Below are 21,171 nucleotides of genomic sequence, written 5' to 3'. Positions count from 1 at the left end.
ACTATCGCGCGACCAAGATTAATCGTTTCATATAGAACCCGCCCTTGTTCTTATCCGTTCGAACCCGGAACTTTTAGTCGCGGAAAAACGCGGCCAAGCAACGGAGACGTGCGGCGTTAATCAGTATCCTTGAAGGATCTTCGAAGCATGCCCGCCTGCCCGCCTGCCCCATTGTCCCGTTGAAAAAGAGGATGCTGGTCCATCGACGGGGGTGGGAGACACGGATGTCGTTCTTCCGTAGCACAGGAGCCAAGCTGAAACTCTTACCCTTTGTTCGGGGCTCGCGCCGGCCGCGTACAAGGACGAGGAATCCTTGATAATAATTCCGGAAAAGAATTCGCTTAAAGCGGCGTATCCGATTCCTCGGCTGCCTCTGTTTTCCACCGTTCCAACCGGTAATCGGATCGCGTCGTCCCCGTAGAAAGCGCCCGGCCGCTGCCGTGCTGTCCTTGCACTTGGAACGCTGAAATTTATACGGCTTTCATTCCTCCTCTACTTTAAAGTAGGTTCGGTATTTCACTTGTGCCCGTTCTCTAACTTCCTATCTTTCTCTCTGTCGTTTAACAGAGGCTCCTTCCGTTTTCTTCGATGGGTTTTCACTCTTCGCGGCGGTAGAACCGAGGCTTCATCAAGGTCGAGTCAATGGTCCGCGATATATGAAGCTATTTGGTGTGTCGGGTGGGATAAGGAATTTTACGTGAACAATGATTGGTAATTAATACTAAAATTACTGAGCAATTAGAGATTTGCAATGTTTTCGGTGAAAATTCGAGCAATACTTTTCTTGAAATTCGAAAGTTCTCCTAGTCTTGTATCTGTACAAATATATGAATATAATTGAAAGTCGAAAAAGAATTTAATTTAAACACTTAAAATAGAAATTCTGAAGTGAGTCAATTTGTAGTTTAGTGTTAACCACTTTTCTTATATCCTATCAGACTCGCGATGAAAATTTTAAATTGAATTCGACAAATCTAAATGTTTCCTATTTATTTATAATGTAAATTAAATATTGCTTTTCTATTATAGATTTTTTACCTTTAGAGTAAACGTAGACACAGAGTGAGTACAAGATTTTTTTCATTTTCTACTAAATCATTAACGTAGTTTTATTGAATATACTTGTGAAAGAAATCATCAAGTGGATTATTTCCCCTTTTATTTCGTGGTAAATAAATCCTGAGCAGCAAAGTGCATCATTCTCAACATGTTAATTAAAACAGACAATTTACAGCACATGACAACTGATTGACGGTAACGGTAGAAAAAATCGGATTCCTTTATCGAAAGGACGGTTTTCTGTAGTAGTTTCCGCTTTATTTTGAAGTTCTCTAAAGAGCACGTCAGGTTGATTGACTGCCTCTCACGTAACATCAATTTGTTCGAGTTACGGTCGCTAACACCGCCGAAAGTGAAACCCCAGCATGCAAAAAGGTTTATGCGGATTTTCATGCTAATGTGTTGTCGGTCTTATTCTACTGTTTTTATGCAAAGTAACTTTATAGTGTTCATATAATTGATCAAAATGTTAGACCATGTTTAATTATAAAATAATTAGTTATACATCTTACTATTATATTTTTATTACTACATTTTTATTACACGATTTTTATTTAAATGTTCTTCTAAAGTATAGTTTTCTATGCAATCTTTCAGCATTGTCATTATAAACCAATTCTTCGTAGATTTCAAATTTCATAAATAAATCCATAAACTGCAACTTTAGACTAATATTGCACCAGTTGTAATAGTCAATATTTTAGCGAATCTTAAAGAAACTACTCTAAGATTATTAGATTTTGCTCACATTCAAATTTTGCACTGAGAAGAGAAATAAAAGATCTAAAAAATGTTATAACATTATTCATTTCGCTGAGGGTACTATAAAAATTGATTGGAGTTGCTGATAGATTACAAAACCATCTGGACTGCTAAGGGTTAATAAGTTTTAAAAGTACCATGAATAAAAAATGAATAGTTTTCTTGTAAATCACTGTTTAATTTTGCGTGAGAGAGTAAAAGAACGAGATATCGATTGTTTTTCCAATAAACTCCGTCTTAACACGTTGTATGCCATGGGGGTCACCGGCGACCCCCAACTAAATCGAATTACTATAGATTATTTGAATACATTTGTATATTACAAACAATGCTACCTAATGCGACGACATTGAGCAAGATGAGCGAGCAATAATAATAACACAATTCAATTAAATTACTTGAAATTATTGTGATAATATTACAGCTTTTCCGTTTTGTGTATTTTGCTGTATGAAATCGTACGGCGTTCAGCGTGTTAAAGAGAATGGAACTAATTGTTTATCGAATTGTAATCCTGTTTTTCAAGGTCAGAGGTAATTTCGCGGCAGCTTCTTTACCTCGATCTCCATCGAACCGAAGGTGTAGAATCACGCTAGGACAAGGAAATACTATCATTTACTTCCACCCTGTACATAAATGGGATACTTACAAATATATGACGCCGGTAGCGAACATGTTGAACTATAAATCTTCACCGTGAACCTCATTCATCATTATACAGCGATTTCACTGTCTCGGTCCAATGGCACGCGCATATGAATTTCCTTTTCCCAATCGTCATTTAATATCTCCAAACATTTTTGCAAAGCAGTCGCAACGTTTCCCAAGCCCTGCCTAATTTATACAATTTCACCGGGGGAACAATTACCTACACACGATCCTGCGGCGCGCGTGAATGCATTACGACCGCGGGTGCCCCCGGTGCTTTCTCTTTAACTTGAACTTAATTGCGCCAGGCGAACGTAGCAGCCTCGCGGATTCCCTCTCGACTGTTATACCTCGGGGCTCGGTCTCATCTGTTACGGTTCATGTAATAAATTCGGCTACTATTAATAATTATCAATTAATATTAATAATACCCGCGTTTTTTGATCAATGTGATTAACACTTAACGTACCTGCCCTTTTACTACCGATCGTATTTTTATGAAAGGAATATAGATGTGTGTCGATTTAACGTAATCTAGACTTACTTAACATGACCATCATTAATATATAACAAATCAATATTACAGAAAACCAATTTAGTTTAGAATATAACAATATCTTGAATATTTATTAATTTGAGTACTTATTATCGTTCATCAATACATCCACTCCCACAATATTCGAACAAAATTTGATTCGAAAAATTATTTTCGGATAATGCCTCAAAAGTTCTGATATACCTTTAATCGTAACCTATCGTTTTTTAACCGGTCCTATATCGTGAGCGTACGGTAACGGCACCTAATATGGAACACTCGATTTGAAAAGCTTGTCATAACGAGAGATGTGCATTTTTTAAAATAAAACTTGCATCAAAACACAAAGAAATTAATAAACATTCATACACTGATCGATAACAATGCAAAAAATATGAATGCCTTCAGATCACGGTAAAGAATGTAAATAGAGTCAAAAACAGTGATTTGAAAAAATGGCTTCTAATATGGAACACCCAAGTAATTTGTAAATGAAACTCATTTTCATCACGATAAATGAATATTTATGGCATTAAGGAGAATAAATAAACGAATTTTTCACTTTCTGAATTTATGCCATGTTAATTTTTTAATTTATTTTCTTTTATACATTGGAAATATCAATCGGGGCCACTATATTCTTCGTGAACACAATGAATCAGATATATCTTTTTCTATTGTCACCATTTTTTTAATTGCCACCATAAACCAAAAATATAAAACAACTGATGTTCAACTATTCGTATGACTGTTTTCTTACCTGGCAAGGTTATTTACCTACTTTCTTACTTTATATTTATATCTTTTGTTTCACAGTTACTTTATTTATATATTTACTATTTTTCACTGGTTTGTTACCAATGAAGTGTTTTCTATACTGACTGATATATCAAGCTATTTATTTTTCGAAATATTGTGGTGTTCCATATTAGGCACCGTTGCCCTAATTGCGACGGATGTCAACGGGAAGCTCACGATGGAGGTCTCTTGGTCTCCAAGAAGCTTCGCCCGTGACATTCATGAGAGCCATCCGCGATCCGACGCGTGCACCAGTGCGGTCCGCGAAAATGCAACGTCACAGTGTAATGTTGCTTCGCTCGGTGTTCGCTAGTTGACGATTCATCGTAAATAATTTCAGACATGCGCGAGGGTGAGTCGTGACCCAGGACGAAGAAGAGGACCTGAACATGATACGATCTAGAAGGACTATCTCCGTGGATTTGCCGTGGATCCTTTGTCTCGCGGCTGCGATTTTGGTGGTTCCCGGTGGACTTGACCATGTGACAGGTATGTCATTTAGTTGAATAAGTAGTAAATACACTGCGGATCTTTATGAAAATTCAAATTCTTCGGAATAGTATTAAAGAAATAGAATTAACTGTTTATCTACTGCAAGCATGTTAGCAGGTTGACTTCTAGTGATGTTTTCAGTTGTTAACTGAACTGCTGACATTGTATTTCGAATATTTATTATTAAAAATAATATAGCAGTGGAATATTTAATACCGTTATTTAATTTTAAGAATAATCTATGATTTTTTTAATATTAATAAATACACTCAGAATCGGAGCGGTAGTCAACTGGCTAATCAGCATTTCCATTGCGAATACTTAAGAAGCGATAACCTATTAAAATTACGCTGATTTAAAACAAAAGAAATCAGAACTACGTAATGAGATGTAATACTTTGATTTTAAGTGAGCTTTTTTCTTGCTTTTTAAAGAACTTATTATAGATAAATGAACCTATAACTGTGGCATATAAAGGATATACATTGAGACTTCTGTGTGACCCAACTTTGTATACTAAGAGTTAATGAATCTCGAGTAAAAATAAGCCGACCTATATTCGGTCGTTCTTGCCAATCTACGTTAATTATAAAGATATTTAATATATAATTTACCGATGTCTGGAACGGGCACGAAAGTTTGATGTCATTAAGTCGAATGTGCCTAATATTTTAACTGAATTTTTTTTAGAAGTTGCCTTTCTAAATGACAGACTATAAATTTAATAATTATTTTTAATCACAAAAGAAAAAGATAACAAATGTTCATATTTAAAGAAGAAAGAATACATGAATGGTAAAGTGATTTGATTGCAAATTTCATTGTCAACTTACGTTCAAATCGTTTGTACAGAAATTATTGTCAATATTTGCCAATTAAAAATGTTGTGTTGGATTTATTTACTGCAGTTTTGATTATTAGCAAGTAATGTTATGATTATGTGTAGAATCTGCAGGACAGAATATATTTTATTATTCAAACGTAACAAAATGTAATGAGTAAATACATTAAGCAATGACAACGTAGTCATTTAGTAACATTAATTTGACAAGACATAATTATAAATCCTCATAACTTCACTATCCATTCAATCAATAAACAATAAAAAGGTACAATAACAAGATTACACAACTCGTGATAGTTAACAAAAGAACATAAAATTCGTTCACACGTCGATTTAGTTGTTCGAATAACTCTCTATAAAGCGGTGTATCGTTCAACATTGTTATTGTTATTGCAGACGGCACGGAAGCTCTCGTTACGCATGAAAAAATAAAAGAACCGAAAAACTCAGTTTCCTGTAACTTCTCGTACATTTCGAACAGGTATTCTGGCTGCGAATTATTAAAGCGGAAGGAACAGCTTGCAATTCGCCGACTGTTCTTGTTTACCGATGAAAGAGTAACTCACCTGGGGGTAGTTTACGGCACGCATAATGAGAGGAAAAATAATGAAAATAATGCAACGTCTCGCCTCGCCTCGCGTTTCTCCTCTCATCGCTTTACCTAAGGTAAACACGCCTTTAGATAAATCTATCTGCGACCTACTATCGCGACACATTCAGAAACGGCGTTCCTCGCAAAGATGGACCGTTCATTCCCATCGTTACCATTTCAGATCGTGAGATCGGGGTCTCGTTCGTATTCAAACCGCAATTTGTTCACCGTTAATGAACCTTTTCTCGCTTGTTCGGCCGCGAATGGATTAATTAATTCGATGTCTTGTTAGGTGTCAAGCACCGATAGCAGTTATCTTACAGTTAGATTGGGATGCTGCAAAAAAAATTACTGGGACAATGACATATAAAATCTTTTTCAAACACATTTTACATTATAAATAGCGTTTCGGTAATGATCAAACTTAAATAAACAGAGTAGAATATAAAATTGGTTTTATAATGAAAATAGAATATTTTATATATAAAATTGGTGATGGTTGTTGATGAATAGTACTTTCATTTTGTTAATTGAAAGAGGAAAGGAAGTTTTGTGATACTGAAACACTTAACAAGATTACAGTGAATTATTAGAATTTGGATTTATATGCAAATGGAAGTTTTTTATGTAGCAATTTATAAAAACTAGGAATTAATGAAAATATATTTATTTTATTATTAGGCGCATTATCGTGGCAGTAATATGAAAAGTATTTTAAATTTCTATTGAATTGTTCATCTATCTCGTTATATCATTGTCATTCAATAGTTATTTTCAATGAGTCTCACAATAGATATAGCTACTAATTCTTTTATTAGAATTTATTTTGTGATCTATTTTACTCGCAGCTAGTTCATGCACTTAATGAAGCGTATTTAAATTCTTTGACATGAAATAATATGATACGTCAAGGGTGTAAAGGAACTTTGATCGTAACATAAAAGGTGTATTTTGCTTTGACGTTCCGGAATCTCGAGGGTCCTTTTTCATCCTCGAATCAACGAAGACATTCTTGAAGGGAGGAAGACAAGAAGCGTTGGAATGCTGCCGACAATGCGTTGTCGCATAAACTGGTGAAGCCACTTATACGCATGTATACTGCAACATAAGTTTTAGACCAGTTTCCAGTGAACTGGGGATGAATTGTTTTGTGACTTCCTTTGCATTAATAGTCGCTGTTTTAAAGAGTTCATAAAAACTAAGTTAAATGTACCAGTAATTATCTAGTTAAGGTTATTAAGGACGGTATATTTATATTATAAATATTTTTATACTGTAGGTTATTTATAATATAAATATGCTTGTATGTAAGTATTAATTTATATTTATTATAAATACAAATATGCTCTAGTATTAAATATTTATATTTATATAACCTTAACTGATTAGTTATTGGTACACTTTATGTCGTTTTAAAAGGTGATGAAATAGCTTTGCTTCATTAATTTTTATTTAATCGTACCATACCTTTGTTTCAAGCAATAAAGAATGGTAAGCTAGTTTTCTTTTATTGAAAATTGTAATTGATAAGAGATCTTTATATCTTGTTACACATTATTGATTACAGTTTCAAACAAAATTTGATCATTAAAGTATTTTTCTGCAAAGAAATTGAGATTTAATTCTGTTGTAATAGAGTTTATAGCTACTTTCTATTCTATCAGTGACTAATATCGGGGTTTATAACAGCTTTGAATTGTTAGGATCGCAGGCCTGAATGAAAACTTGAGTGAACATTGGTAGCAGTTAATAGTAAGCTAGATTTTTAGTACTACGCATTTAATTTATGAATGATCAAGCTTTACGTACGAATTTATTAGATTTTCCTTATATCACTTCTATTATTATAGGTTTAAAATTTCAGAAATTGGTATATTAATATTTTCCAGATTACTAATATTTTTCACATTACTGACAATAACTTCCTATAAATTCAATAAGGTTACGAAGTTTTATATGTGGTTATTCGTGTGTTATGGTAACCAAGGCAATGACTAATCAGAAAGCTATCGATCCTTTTCGCAGCATTAACTTGTTGAAACATTTTATGAAAAGGGGTTCCAAGCTAGCAAATAACTACACCCTTATATATTCGTTTTAGAAGAAACGAAATATAAAGCAGAAGATCACAGTTATGCACTCAGAAAAAATCAGAAGTTTTCATTTACTAGTTATCAACAAAAAAATCCTCAAGCTTATCTATGTTTAGAACATATCTAGGTGGTGACCCGCTTAAAATCTCGCATTATGCTTACAATAAAATTGAATTAATGAATTGTATTCTGGTTAAACGCGGGGCAAATACACCTATACCATACTCTAACCAAATCTTAAAGCAAAACGAAGAAGAATTACACGTTCATCTTGCAAAATAAATAATTCGTCATTGAAAGAACTATTATTGTAAGTTTCAAAATGACACGTATACCTATCGAATACAATTAACAGGTTAAATGATTCACTTCGTATTACTCGATTCAGAAGAACAATGGAACCGATTCGTGTGCACGGGAGCCAGAGTTACGGTTCAAACGTCGAGTGACAATAACGGCACGCGTTTTCTTCCGGCGAACAGTAGGACTTAACGGCGAAGGGTGTCTCTGACTTATGACCAGTGATGTATTAATATGTCCAGCGATACGCTTGTGTCCGCGGCATAACTCTGTCGAACCGATGGAAGCACGGAAACGTGCAAAAAGCCTGGCGACCTTGTCCCACTTCCGTCGGAGCTTTGGGGAACGAGCTTACTTGTGTAAATGCTACACAACACATGCAGCAATCGCGGACGGTGGGGCGTACTAGTCGGGCCGTTTCGTTATGTAATCGTTTCGTTATGTACACTGGGTGTTTCAGAATTGTTGACGATGGTAGGCAGCAGCTGTTCCGATGCTCGGCTCCGAAAATGACGACGCCGTCGCCACGGCCATTTTATTCGATCGGCACGGGGGATGGGATCGGTGCGCGGAAACTTCGTGAAATATTAACTTGTTTGCATCTTTGCCGGGTGTATGCACTCTGACGACGATGAACGAGTGAATTTGGTGCTTATAACGCGATAACTGGACGAACTTTACGCGTCGCTGATAAATACTGCGGTATTCAATGTGAAGCAGAGGGGTGTTTATAAGGGTTGAAGAATGGTACTGATTTATTGATGGAGATTATTGAGAGTTTTAAGAGCAGAAATTGGATTTTGTTTAAGTGTTGGTTTTTATATGATTTTAGGGAAGTTTTATTTGGTATAAAGATTCGATATTTGGTGATAATAGTGATATGAATTATGTAGGTTATGATTAGAATTAATTGATAGGAATGTTTTAGTGTTTTAATTATTGTATTATCATTGTTATATTGTTACTTTTGTTGTTTACTATTGTATTACTAGTTTTATTATTATATTATTGTTATTACTATCGTATTAGATTATGCAGGTACATACTTATTTCTTCACTGTTATTTATTCACATATAGTATTAGTGGCATGCTAGATTTTGTGGATGTTCGAAATATTGGTACTTGCAATTTGATATTGTACAAGAAAAATATGCTTTACGATAAAGATATATTTTTTATATATGTATATTCAGTTTTTTTGTAGGACATATTAATTATTGTTTTATCATGTATTAAATTATACTTTATATATAATTTTTAATTTTACTTGCTAAATTACTTGCATACAAACTTCTGTATTATTTTACAAGGCGTTAGCTGCTGACATAAAGTTACCATAACAAGAAATAATAAAGCTTCCGACGATGTTTTCTAAAGGCTATAACATAATATTTTCTAAACTAATATTATCCTTCAAAACTTTTACTTTGAAACGTTTAGAGATGTGTGCGGTACGTGCCGATGCGGTGTTCACTAAGACAGGAACGTTTGGTGCATCTATTGTCGCATACAGCGTACATTACCGGGCAAAAGTTTGCGATCGTTGGTTTAATAAGAAGAAAATTTGGATCGTTCGATGACAAAATGAAAATAAATGTTCGAATATTTGTGTAGTATTTCAAGTTAGGTATAGTTTTGGAAAAATTGTGAGATTTAGATGATTAAGGTATTCCCACTTACTAGCTTCAAATAACTATTGCTTCAAACTTTTCTTGCCCTTTTTGCAGAATTACATTTTCTCTTTTTTAATGAGAATTTTGTTTAAAAATTCGAAATCGAGAAAAATGTACAAAATATCTAAAATATATTAATTTTAATAATGCCTCTTTAGAAAAACCATTCTGTATTATAATTTTGTTTCTCAAATTACATTTGTCAAAGTTCGAATTCCCATAAGTATTCGCAGCCTACTAATTACAAACGATTCTAAACTTTTGAATGGCAGTGTATGAGGTGTTGCTTCGAATATTCGCCTCCGATGTACCTTTCGGTCGTCTCGAGAAAGTAATTCTCTTCGGATCGAGTCTCCGTCGAGTAAAAGCAGGCAGTTTCGAGGTAGCAAGGAAGGCGACTGCTGGTAGAAAGATCGGAAAGGAAACGGGAGGAGTGGAAAAGAAAGCGAGAAGCATGGTGGCAAACGGGAAAGGATGAGATTTGCGAGGGGATTTCTTTAAAACGGCCACAGTCCTTCTCCTGTCTATTTACGAGCCTCGGAAGCCCGCTTCCAAGTGATTTGACAATTCCTGCGGGTGGAATTTTGTGCTGGATTATGCGTCGTCGAGACTTTATCCGTATGATCGATGATAAGCATCAAGAGTCGATTGCTTCCTCTAACAAACGCGATTCAACTCTCAGCTGGGGTTAACGCGGATTTCTCAGCATCAGCAAAGACAAGATCGGAAACTATGTAATGAAACGAGACGGTTAAGAAATAATTCTTGACATTTGAAAATATCGTTTATTTATTCAATTAATTTATTAAGTGGAAATGTAATTTGTTGCATTCTATTGAATAAGGTAGATGTGTGAATTCGTTTCGTTGCTTCTTTCTTATTGTATATTTACGATAGAGATTTGTAATTTTTAATTAACACTAAAACTACCAAATGGGTCAACCTGATTCGTTTCTGATTTCTTCTTTTACAATTATTGAAAAAGTGCAGATACTTCCGTGAGAAATGATTAAGAAAGCTGATTCAGTGATAGCCGAACTGAAATATAAGTCAATTGACATTTTAATAAATGCACGCTTACAGGTTTTATGAACGGAATTTGAAAAGTTAGTTTAAGTGCTTGGTAGTTTTAGTGTAAATTTTTCGTTGATTCGTTATTTTATTTGGAAACTTGGTACAATAAATACAAATGAAGGTTAGATTGGGGATAAATATACTCCGCAAGTTTACGACTACAAAATCATTTGTTTCATTGCAACACTTTATGGAACGAGACAATGTCAAATTGATCAGCATATATTCCTGTAGCCTATTTAAAGTACAATACTTTGAACAATTACTTGAGTATTTTATAAAAGTATGATACTCTATAAGTTATCAATATGAAACTTAAACCATTCGCTACCAGTTCTTTCAATAACAGGCTTCGCGGTTACAATATTTTATTAACTAAAATATATCGTCTTTACAACATACAAACAATGATCAAGAAAAAACTCTGTGCAACTTTCTCCACATAATATCATACGTTACAATATTAGATGAAAACACATGCAAATCTAATTTACTCTTAGCACAAAATATGAAACATCGTCGCAAATATGCGACGCTGGTAGCGAATGTGTTAAAGGAGATACACAAAATTTTCTATATAAATTGCATTATTTACTAAGTATTACATCAGCAAACCCAAAATAAAACCCGCAACACCCCATAATCACTTACGAAACCATAGCAACCGTCTACACTCGATTAATTCTACGTTGATTGACGATGTCTACTAATTTCGGTCTTCAATCAAAAATAATGAACGAGTGGAGAAAAAAAGGACAAGTCTGGTACCAGATTCTCGCGGCGGCCGCGCGGCCGTTAATTAACCAAAACGTGAAAGCCGCCCTGGCAACGTGACAACTGGCCAATCGAATTTGCCCGGTGTCCGGTTGAATTTTTAATCTGTCATTCTGGAACACGTAATAACGCGGTGTACCGTCGCGGTCAGTGCATGCACGTTAAAAAACAACATCGGTATCGGAACAACGAGCTCAGTGACGTACGAATCTGCTCCCTTCGTGTAACTGGAAAAACCTGAAAAGAACACGCGCGCCGCCGAATCGATCTGCGCAACGCGCAACGCTCGGCTGTGCACCTCGATGCGTGTCCGACGGTTAATACCGGCTTCGAATCGGCATGCGATCGGGTGAAAGTATTCCGGCGGTACGTTATATTCTGGAAACACCTGTATAACGCGCGGGAATACGCGGCGCGACGGGTTTAGTGACCCTTCACTCCCGGCCGGCCAGATGATAATGATTAACCATTGAACCACCTACGCGATCGAGATAACGATAGTGATTTTCGTGTCGGGAAAGATTTCCTTTGCTTGATATTCCCTTGGGAGTGCATGAACGACGCGTTAAGGTAAATGTGCTAATAGCTGAAAAGTTAGGGGTATGAAGATAGATTTGTGTTGTAAATATGAATATGTTTGCATATAAATATTAAATATTAAATATTAAATATTAAATATTAAATATTACATATTAGATATTAAATATTTATATTTATATGACATTAATTGGTTATTAGTACATTAATCTTGCTCCATTACGATGCTGTAAAACGAGGTAATATTAATGAGGCTTATTGCTGAATTTGATTTTTACGATGATGTATCGAGCGATATGAATTTTCATAGCATATTATTAGGTGAGAGTGAATTACTACATTTTATGTGTTCATTTGTATCGTTGATTTTATTCGTGTTTTTAGTGGATTGCAGATTTTATATCTTTATGGCGTAAATGATTGCTTGAATCTGAGTATTATGAAGAGTTTGAGAAGATTTGAAGTGGCTCTTTTTCATTCTGAACGTAGATAATAAGTGTGGTGATAAAAGAATCTTTAATAAACCCGAGTTTATGTATATTTTCACTTCTATAGATGGACAAGTTTAAAAAAATTGAAATTAGATGAAATTTTCTTTTCGTTGTCAATGCATTTATTGAATTAAATGAAACGTATAACTCTACTGAGTAGTATTGACTTTTCTATTGCAAAACGCTGATTTGTAGTGAAATTGTTTATTGTGGTTTTAACTATTTATTTTATTTGTTTCTGTTTAAAGCTTTTTCAACACTTTTATACGCCCTAAAAGACTATACATCGACGGTCTAATAATGAGTTCACGCGTTTAAAAGTATTTTTAGAAATTAAATTTCCAGCGATTAGGGTATCTTAATTGCTAATTCACGAGGTGTGACTCACTTTTAACAATGGTGCTTTTATTTAACGCAGATTTCAAAAATTCGTGATGTAGCTTGAAATTGCAGCCAAAAGATCAACGGATAATGTTTCACATCAGTTATGAAACAGACCGTCAGTACAAACTTCACAGGAAACATCAATTTCAGATCTTTGCGTACAACGTTTAATTGTGTTACTGCCTATTAAAACAGCCTGATTTTAATTAAGCGCGTTTCACGTGCGTTTTGTAATTTTACGGTTAAGCTGAGTATCTTGATGATTCAAGCTTATTATTAGTTACTATTAGGTACTCTGATGATTAACGTTAAGGAATTTGTAGCACAGATACAGTGAAAAACTGCTGCAACAGATACTAAAGAATTCATTTTGTTACGGATTCATTAACCTCGATATTTTAATAAAGCAAAGTGGGTACACGTTTAACAAGAAACATAAATCTATGATTTACATGGGAATATTTATTTCTTAAGTACGTACCTGCACAATATATAAAAATGCATACATAATGTACAGGGTGGAGCGTGTAAATGGGAACACCTAAATATTTCCGTTTATAGTTACATGGAAAACTGATTTAACGTGAAGTTTAATTGTTCAGTAATCTCGAAGAAATTTTTAGAATAATTCCTTTGCCTCTTTGAACAGTGCAATATTCCATTAAATAGCTTTTTTATATTTCTATGAGCTGAAAGATATTTAGATGTATTCATTTACATGCCTAACCCTGTACATAAATGCAATTGGAACGTACACATTGAATATGCACGCATTTCAATAAATTCGATAAATATCAATTGCTTCTGATTTTTAATTAATGATTTTTTTCTATACACAAGAGGTAATCTTGCGGGACTAGCTTTCACAACTAATGAAATAATACGATATTCATTCAAAATAATTGAATAATTGTGAAAAAATAATTATTATAATTAAATTTAATTAACATAGCAAACTGACCATGCATACTAGATTTTGTAACATTAATATTTTCATATTATCATGAAACAATATTATTCTCGTTTATTGACTGTTATTTTACATATTCAATAAAATGCAAACTCAGAATATAACTAAAACTGTGATTTTCTCAAATTAGGAGTTTGTTATGTAACGAACTTAAATTGTTATTTGCTGACATTTTAAGCTTGTTTTTCTTACAATGAACTTACATAAGCTATGCACTGGTATTATGAATTTCTAGTTTATTATGGACGCCCCTGATCTCTCTGTTGGCCAACAGTGTCCATGCACAATCATTATTCAGAGATTCAATCTGCAGAGTTTGCTGATGGAAAGGGGAACAGCTGGAAAATTTTGTATTTCGTGGAGCGTGTGAACGATGCGTTAACCGATTGTACATAAGTACGCTGCGCATGGAGTCGAAACCGTAATAATTACGGTCACGGCCAAAAAGATGACCGAAATTGTATTTACGGTCACTTCAACTTAAATTCATTAGCCATTCTCGTTGGTAGTTACGGTCAAGATTGAAATTCATGAGAGATTTTCGCTTGAAGATATGATCAAGACCCACCTTTACTAAAGGATATGGCTGAAATTACAATCCAGAGCTATATCCACAATTTGTGAATAAATTCTTACTTAAATCACTTGCTAGTAACAAGCAGGTAAATCCTTTTATTCCAACGATAATTAAATCTTTTATTCAAATAAAAATTCATATATTCCACTTAAATAATATTATCAATAATAAATAATATAACAAACATAATAAATAAATAATAATCCATATTCATGTAAATAAATAAACAAAGTTCATTTATTTTCCCTTTAAATAAAATATTAATTCATTTCATTCAAACAATTTTATCAATAATAAGTAATATAGTAAATATAATAAACAAATAACAAAGAATATTCCTGTAAACAAATGCTTAACAAACTTTAACTAGTTCCACTGCAATAAAAAGCATTTGAAAAATCCAATTACGCGATTGGAATTCAGATTGGGTTACTACCGTTATACTAGCATCCTAGTGGCAATCTTCATTATGTTACATAATCTCGAAATGTCACAACAATTTACCTCAATTACTTTCCCAGGCAAATTACAAAGTATGTAGATATCTGTATTGAATCAGAAAAGAAAGGGACAGTTTTCCAGAGAGACATGTAAGATTAGAATTTCGACTGAACTATCCGCTATTTAAAGAATTATTTTTAACTATTAAACGACAGACTATGAAACCGTGAGCGTAAAATAAATGGGAACTCTGTGAATTTGAAACTGTTTTAACTCCTTGCCCTGTGATTTATTTCTTAACTATGCTTAATACAACTACTTTATCGTTAATAATTTATTAGGAAAAGAAAGAACTTTTATGCTTGTTCTATGTCTATGTTTATTCCAAAGATTAACGATTGATAGTAGCAAAGTAATATTTCATTTATATTTAAAGAAAATAAATAACACTTAGATTTGTTAAATTCAGTTAAAAATTTTCATCACGAGTTTGACACGATATTGTAGGTCAAGGGGTTAATTCGATGTTGTCGTCTCGATGGCTAGAAAACGAGTGCCCCGAGAAGGGCACTGTCTAGTCATCTAGGACTCCTCTTGTCAGTGTGGCTCTCGCTCTGTTTATTGCACCCTTGAACTCGAGAACGCTTTCCCTTAATAACCCCTTGCTTTACAATAACTCGTGAGACTCGTGGTGAATATTTTAACATTAAAACTATCAGAGGAGTTAAAATGATCCATTCTTTATGCCTTCATTTTGCAATTATTAAAAAGGTAACAGATGTTTCTCCGAGAAGTAATGAAAGAAATAGATTTAGCAATATGTAAACTTAATTATAAATGAATTGAAGTCTTGATAGATGCAGTTATAGAGATGTTATAAAGAAGTTTCAAAAAGTGAATTTAACTATTTGGTAGTTTTAGTGCTAAATAGAATATAACAAATAATAATATCATCTAATTCCTTTGAATTCAAGTTAAATATTCTTCTATCATCAATCGTAGTGCTCTACATAAATATACACATAGAATAAGCATAAATTGCTCTCCTTATTCTACTGAATTGGAATCAAGGAAAGAGTTCTATCGAGTGAAAGAAATCATAAGGAAAGGGATTAAGAATAACCCTAGAAAATTGTCGTTGCTGGCAAGTAATATAAAAAGCACTATACCATGAATATTTCATCTATCTCATAAAGATTACTCGATTCCTTCGAATTCAAATGAAATATTATTCTTCTATTATCAATTATTATATTGTACGGCAGATGTAGATGAAACGCAGACGACCAGCGCACAATACGGTCAAACGACCGTTTGCTGGACAAAACTCAACAACTTAAAAAGTATGAGTGATACAAATAATGCTTCAGACAAAAGTTGTGAGGTATAAATCTAAGTATATGGTGATTATATTTTTCTTACATTATGCGAATATTATGAAGTTTCTTAAAGAATAATGGAGATTTTGCGTTTCGTTTCAAACGTTATATAAATAGAGAAACAGAATTTATTTGCACAAAACTTGTTATTTTACTTATTTTACAAAATTACTAATTATATTAAAAAATTACTTAGCAACACATTGGTAGCTTTCAATTTTCGCTATGCGAATAATCGAATTTCGGGATTTTGTTCACAGACAGCCGCACTGTACAGTGTTCCACTTTTCCCTCGTTTAGATTCTCTTGCAGACGTCAGTCTCGTCGTTCGTAATTTGGTCCTGTTACTTGTTGATACCATCGAATTGATTTCAAGTAACCACGAAACAATTCCACGATGCTTGCATTGCGCATTCCCTAGATCGGATCGACACGATGATCGCGGCCCTGAATAAATTGAGATAAGATCTTGCCCGCGCCGAGACACGAACTTCCTCCAACATCGGCCTGCCTACGAGTCTAACTTATCGTCCCTCGATCTTTTCCCTTTCGCAGTCGGAAACAATGTTTTACAACGGGCGTCCACAATTCGCGCAGGCTAATTAGTTGGCCAGGCCGCCCGGACTGGTTCCAACTTACTTTGAAATACGAATCCCGCATTTTGCGCGTCGACACGGATAAAACCGCGGCACGAGCGGCTGCTTTCCACGCGGCGAAACATATTTCTGCGGCGATGCATGTTGTCCTGCTTGTTCTTGCTATCGTTCATCCTCGTAACTTACCTGAACGTTTTGCGACGTTGGCACCTAGTGTCGGCTGCGCTCGTGATACTGGCGAGGACAGGATAAATCCCCGGGCAAAAATTGAGAAATATATGTGCGCGGGTCTTTTTTGAGCTTCGTTTTTTTAGAGGTTACGCTTGAATATTTGTCACCTGTTAATTTAGATTTTCTCTTTGGATGTTGTGGGAGAGTTGATGGTTGATTTTTGTTCATTAGTAAGCGGGATTGATAACTGTAGATGGTATGTATTTTAGTGGTTTGTGTCGTGTTTGATTATGATTTATATAATTTTGGGAGTTCTGGAATTTTGTAAATATGTTAGGAGAGTGAAATATTAAAATATAGTCAGTACTTGTCTATGTGGTTTTATGTTTCACACGTTACAATTGTGTGCCTTGTGTAACCATTATTTTGTTGTATTATATGCAACAAAGATTATGTTACATTTTTAGGTTTGAATGTATTGAACTTTTGTTTTTAAATATTACCGACCATAAAATATACAAATGTACTCAAGCAAAAAAATTACATAGTGCAACTGACCTATATAAGATAATAATTCCACTACAAGACTTCTGGATACAAGTCCACATTCAAATAAAACAACTTCAGCGCACCAAAAACATTCTATGATTCTCAACATTAAAATATTATAGCTGTATTCCCAGAATATAAATCTCCGCCTGTTCAACTAAGACTTAACCAAGTCCTGTTCAATAATTATACAATTATAAAAACCGATTACTTTATATAGAGGCACAGTATAAAAACACCATTGGCGAGTTTCGAATACCTTCCGACATATTATGGGGACAAATGACTGGGTTCGAAGCGCAAAATGGCGACAGGTAACTCGCGGATGCGTTTCGCGGCGGTGTAACTGTCGACCTTTCGAACGCTTCCTGACCAACGAGAAAAACTTGATTACGTCGCCTTCGGTTACGGCATGCTGAACCATTCCAATCCTCGGGGCAGATTAGAAGGGAAAAATCGCGTTATCGAATCGAACGGTATTTTTTCGCGCGGCGACCACGAAAAATGTTGCACGCACGTTTTCCCTGAACAGCCGTCGACATTTTGAAATATTACGTACGGCTGAATTTATACGCGTGGTTGGGTAACACGCGCGACTTAATTGTCCCGCACAATGTTTAGCTCTGTACCTGTAAAATGAATTTCGTAATACTGATAACGAGAGCAGAACCGACAGGCCCCGTGTTTACCAGTGACAAATATATCGCGTGTTAATTCGTTCCTGATCGCCTACTCGTTGCGGCTTGAAAGAAAAAAGATTGATCTTTTTCGAATTGCGTCGGCAAGTGCGACAATTTTATTATCAGTTGCCAATGCATGTGAACTTTTAGTATGCATAATTACACAAATAGGACGCATGACCTTTTGGACGTTTCAAAAAATTCATTTTATTTTGTATGCTCTTATCTATCGATATCTTGAAAACGTTATGAAGCAAGCTTGACGTAAGGATTTGGAGAATTGAGTTGCAAGAATGTGACTGGAAGGATTTAGGCTTCACGTTTATTTCTGCGGCTTGGACAAGGGTTGGATGATGGTTTTTGAAAACTATATAAGGACTTTTTCGTTTAATGTGTTGGTATTTCTTTATCACTTTTTGCAGTGGTTTGTTAATATAAAATATTATTTTAGTTTTATATTAAATTAATATAAAAATTATTATTAATATAAAAATAATTTATTTATATTAAATGGAATTAATTAAATTAAGATTATATTACCTTATATTATTCTTCATTCAGATCTCATTTTTAATTTCTTGGTAGCACGAAAATTTTAATATTAATGGGATTATATTAAACATTTTTTATTGTTAATAGGTAATAGAAATTCAGTTACATCGTAATTGTAATTTCATTCATACGTAAAATTCGACAAATTGCCACTAAAAGCGTGAATGAATTTGTCAAATTTCAATAATATATACGGTGAGATGTATAACAGTAAGTGTCGTGTCTCAATTATTATTTTCCCAAACGTGAAATTAAAACTTACACCAAGCATCAAAGTGTAACAAGAAAATCAACCCATAGAAGAAAAGGACCTCTGTCCTTAATCTCTTGCTGCAGCTTTAACTTCTTCAATTAAAAGTTCCGTAATCACTTGTCCAAGAATTGATGTTCCTTACATTTTTAACAAAAGAAAATTGTCCAGTATCGATAATATGGAAAATACATAGAAAATCGAAAACTTCGAGAGGAGAACTCGCAGGGTCGTAACATTTTGCGGGAACGAAAGTTACTTTCAAGTCTCGCCTCTCGAAAATGATGGAATTCATAGGTCTAAGTTTCAATGTGTCATGTGTTGAGCCTGCTTACCGCCACGCTCTGTGAGCTTACACCGCGATATGATAGCGAAATTAAACCTACTAATATGCAAATGCTACTAAGTGCCCTTTCACTTGCATCTCGCCTCGTATTTTTCTGTTTCCGTGTAAACCACGTGTTTATTGTAAGTTTCTGTGAATAGAGAATGTATAGGTGTGTGTACAATCTTATTCAATTTAGTTATGCAATAAATAATTATTATAATAAAAAGAAAATAGACAGATAGATAAAAGTATAGTACGAAAATAATTATATAGATACGATTAAATTTTTGTTTTATAATCATTTCAAATTTAATTGTTTTGTTCCTTGCAGTTTTGCAATTTTTATCTTCTTATTTTCCATGGTTACTGAACTGTTGTAATGTTTATTATAAATTTTTACTATAAAGTAAGATATTCTACTGAAATTTTAAATACTAGATATATACAAGACATATGCAGTATAGCTGACAATTGTGGTGGTTTGTAATTGATAAATATAATATGTATCCGAAAATAAGTTATTCTGAATGTGATATTAGGATTGATTATTCATCTTTTAGATAAATTTCATATGTGTTTTGTATGACTTTGTTGCAGGATGTCAATTCTATCCTGTGGGAGAGTACCTAAAATTCGTGAGGGTACCGGAGAACCTAGCGAAGGGTACGGAAATCCTGTCATTAGAAGCTCATCCAAGGAATCACATCTCTATAATGCCAGTTGATAGGGTAAGCATTCATTTTCATTTTTTTATTTCTTTTTATTTCTACTGCATTATATGAACCTGTTTTCTTTTACACAAATTACACGGACATTTGGCTTGCATAGCTAATATACCATCTTAATTACAATTTAATAAATTAATACTTTAATAATGTTAGGATGAATATAATGAGACAGAACATTCAATTGTTCAATTAAATAAAGAGAAGACACTTCTTATAACTTTCGAAACGTTTCAGAAAATTTCTATCATTTCCCTGTGAAAATTTAACGAACGTAAAATATTGAATGTATATTATTTCAGTATAAGACATTGCTTTACAAAAATTTAATGAGCGTAACACAAAAAATATGTTTTATCCAGATATAGTACAATAAAGTTATATTTCTAATGATTCCTTTCAATAATTTTAATTCACAACATAAAAATACTTATCTTCTTTTATATCAATCAACATATACAGTTTTAATTATGTGATCTGAGTTTTACTTTTGGTATTAATTAATCATAACCACTATTTAGCTTCACATTCTGGTCTCCTTAATAGGCAACGCAAGTAATAAATATTTCGAGAGAACAATTGTAGAGATCTGAGTGTGTAATTATTCAGACAAGTATGTCACTGTCTCAATGATATAATTCCTCTTTCCTGGTAATTAATGGGATTAGCCTTTAATTAAAATAATTAACAGATATCGCGTGTTTAATTATACGGTCAGCGAAAGTAAACGAAAGCGAATGAATATTACATACAATTTAGCTGTTATTAACGCGTGATCAGAGAAGACTCATGTAAAATTGGGTTCCAGAAGATTTGAAAGTCAATCGTTTCGCATTAACTTCGGAAATGATAAAACTTGTATCACTCTCTTGTGGGAGAAAGTGTGAGAGAAATAT

The 21,171-nt window shown here is 33.9% G+C and overlaps 1 protein-coding gene across 4 annotated transcripts in view; it reads left to right on the top strand.

Moving 5' to 3' along the window:
* The window catches only part of Cad89D (cadherin 89D), a 123,686-nt gene that overhangs the window by 60,802 nt on the left and 41,713 nt on the right, over positions 1-21,171 (top strand). For all 4 annotated transcript variants that reach the window (XM_076373141.1, XM_031973658.2, XM_076373142.1 and 1 more), the window contains exons 2-3: positions 4,143-4,291; positions 20,148-20,278. In XM_076373141.1, coding sequence (XP_076229256.1) covers positions 4,192-4,291; positions 20,148-20,278 — 231 coding nt within the window. In that variant the 5' untranslated portion in view covers positions 4,143-4,191. The remainder of the gene's footprint in view (positions 1-4,142; positions 4,292-20,147; positions 20,279-21,171) is intronic.

This window comes from Nomia melanderi, chromosome 13, assembly GCF_051020985.1.
Source record: "Nomia melanderi isolate GNS246 chromosome 13, iyNomMela1, whole genome shotgun sequence".
NCBI lineage: Eukaryota > Metazoa > Arthropoda > Insecta > Hymenoptera > Halictidae > Nomia > Nomia melanderi.
Note: the sequence above shows the minus strand (reverse complement) of the source record. Positions and strands in the feature narration are given on the sequence as shown.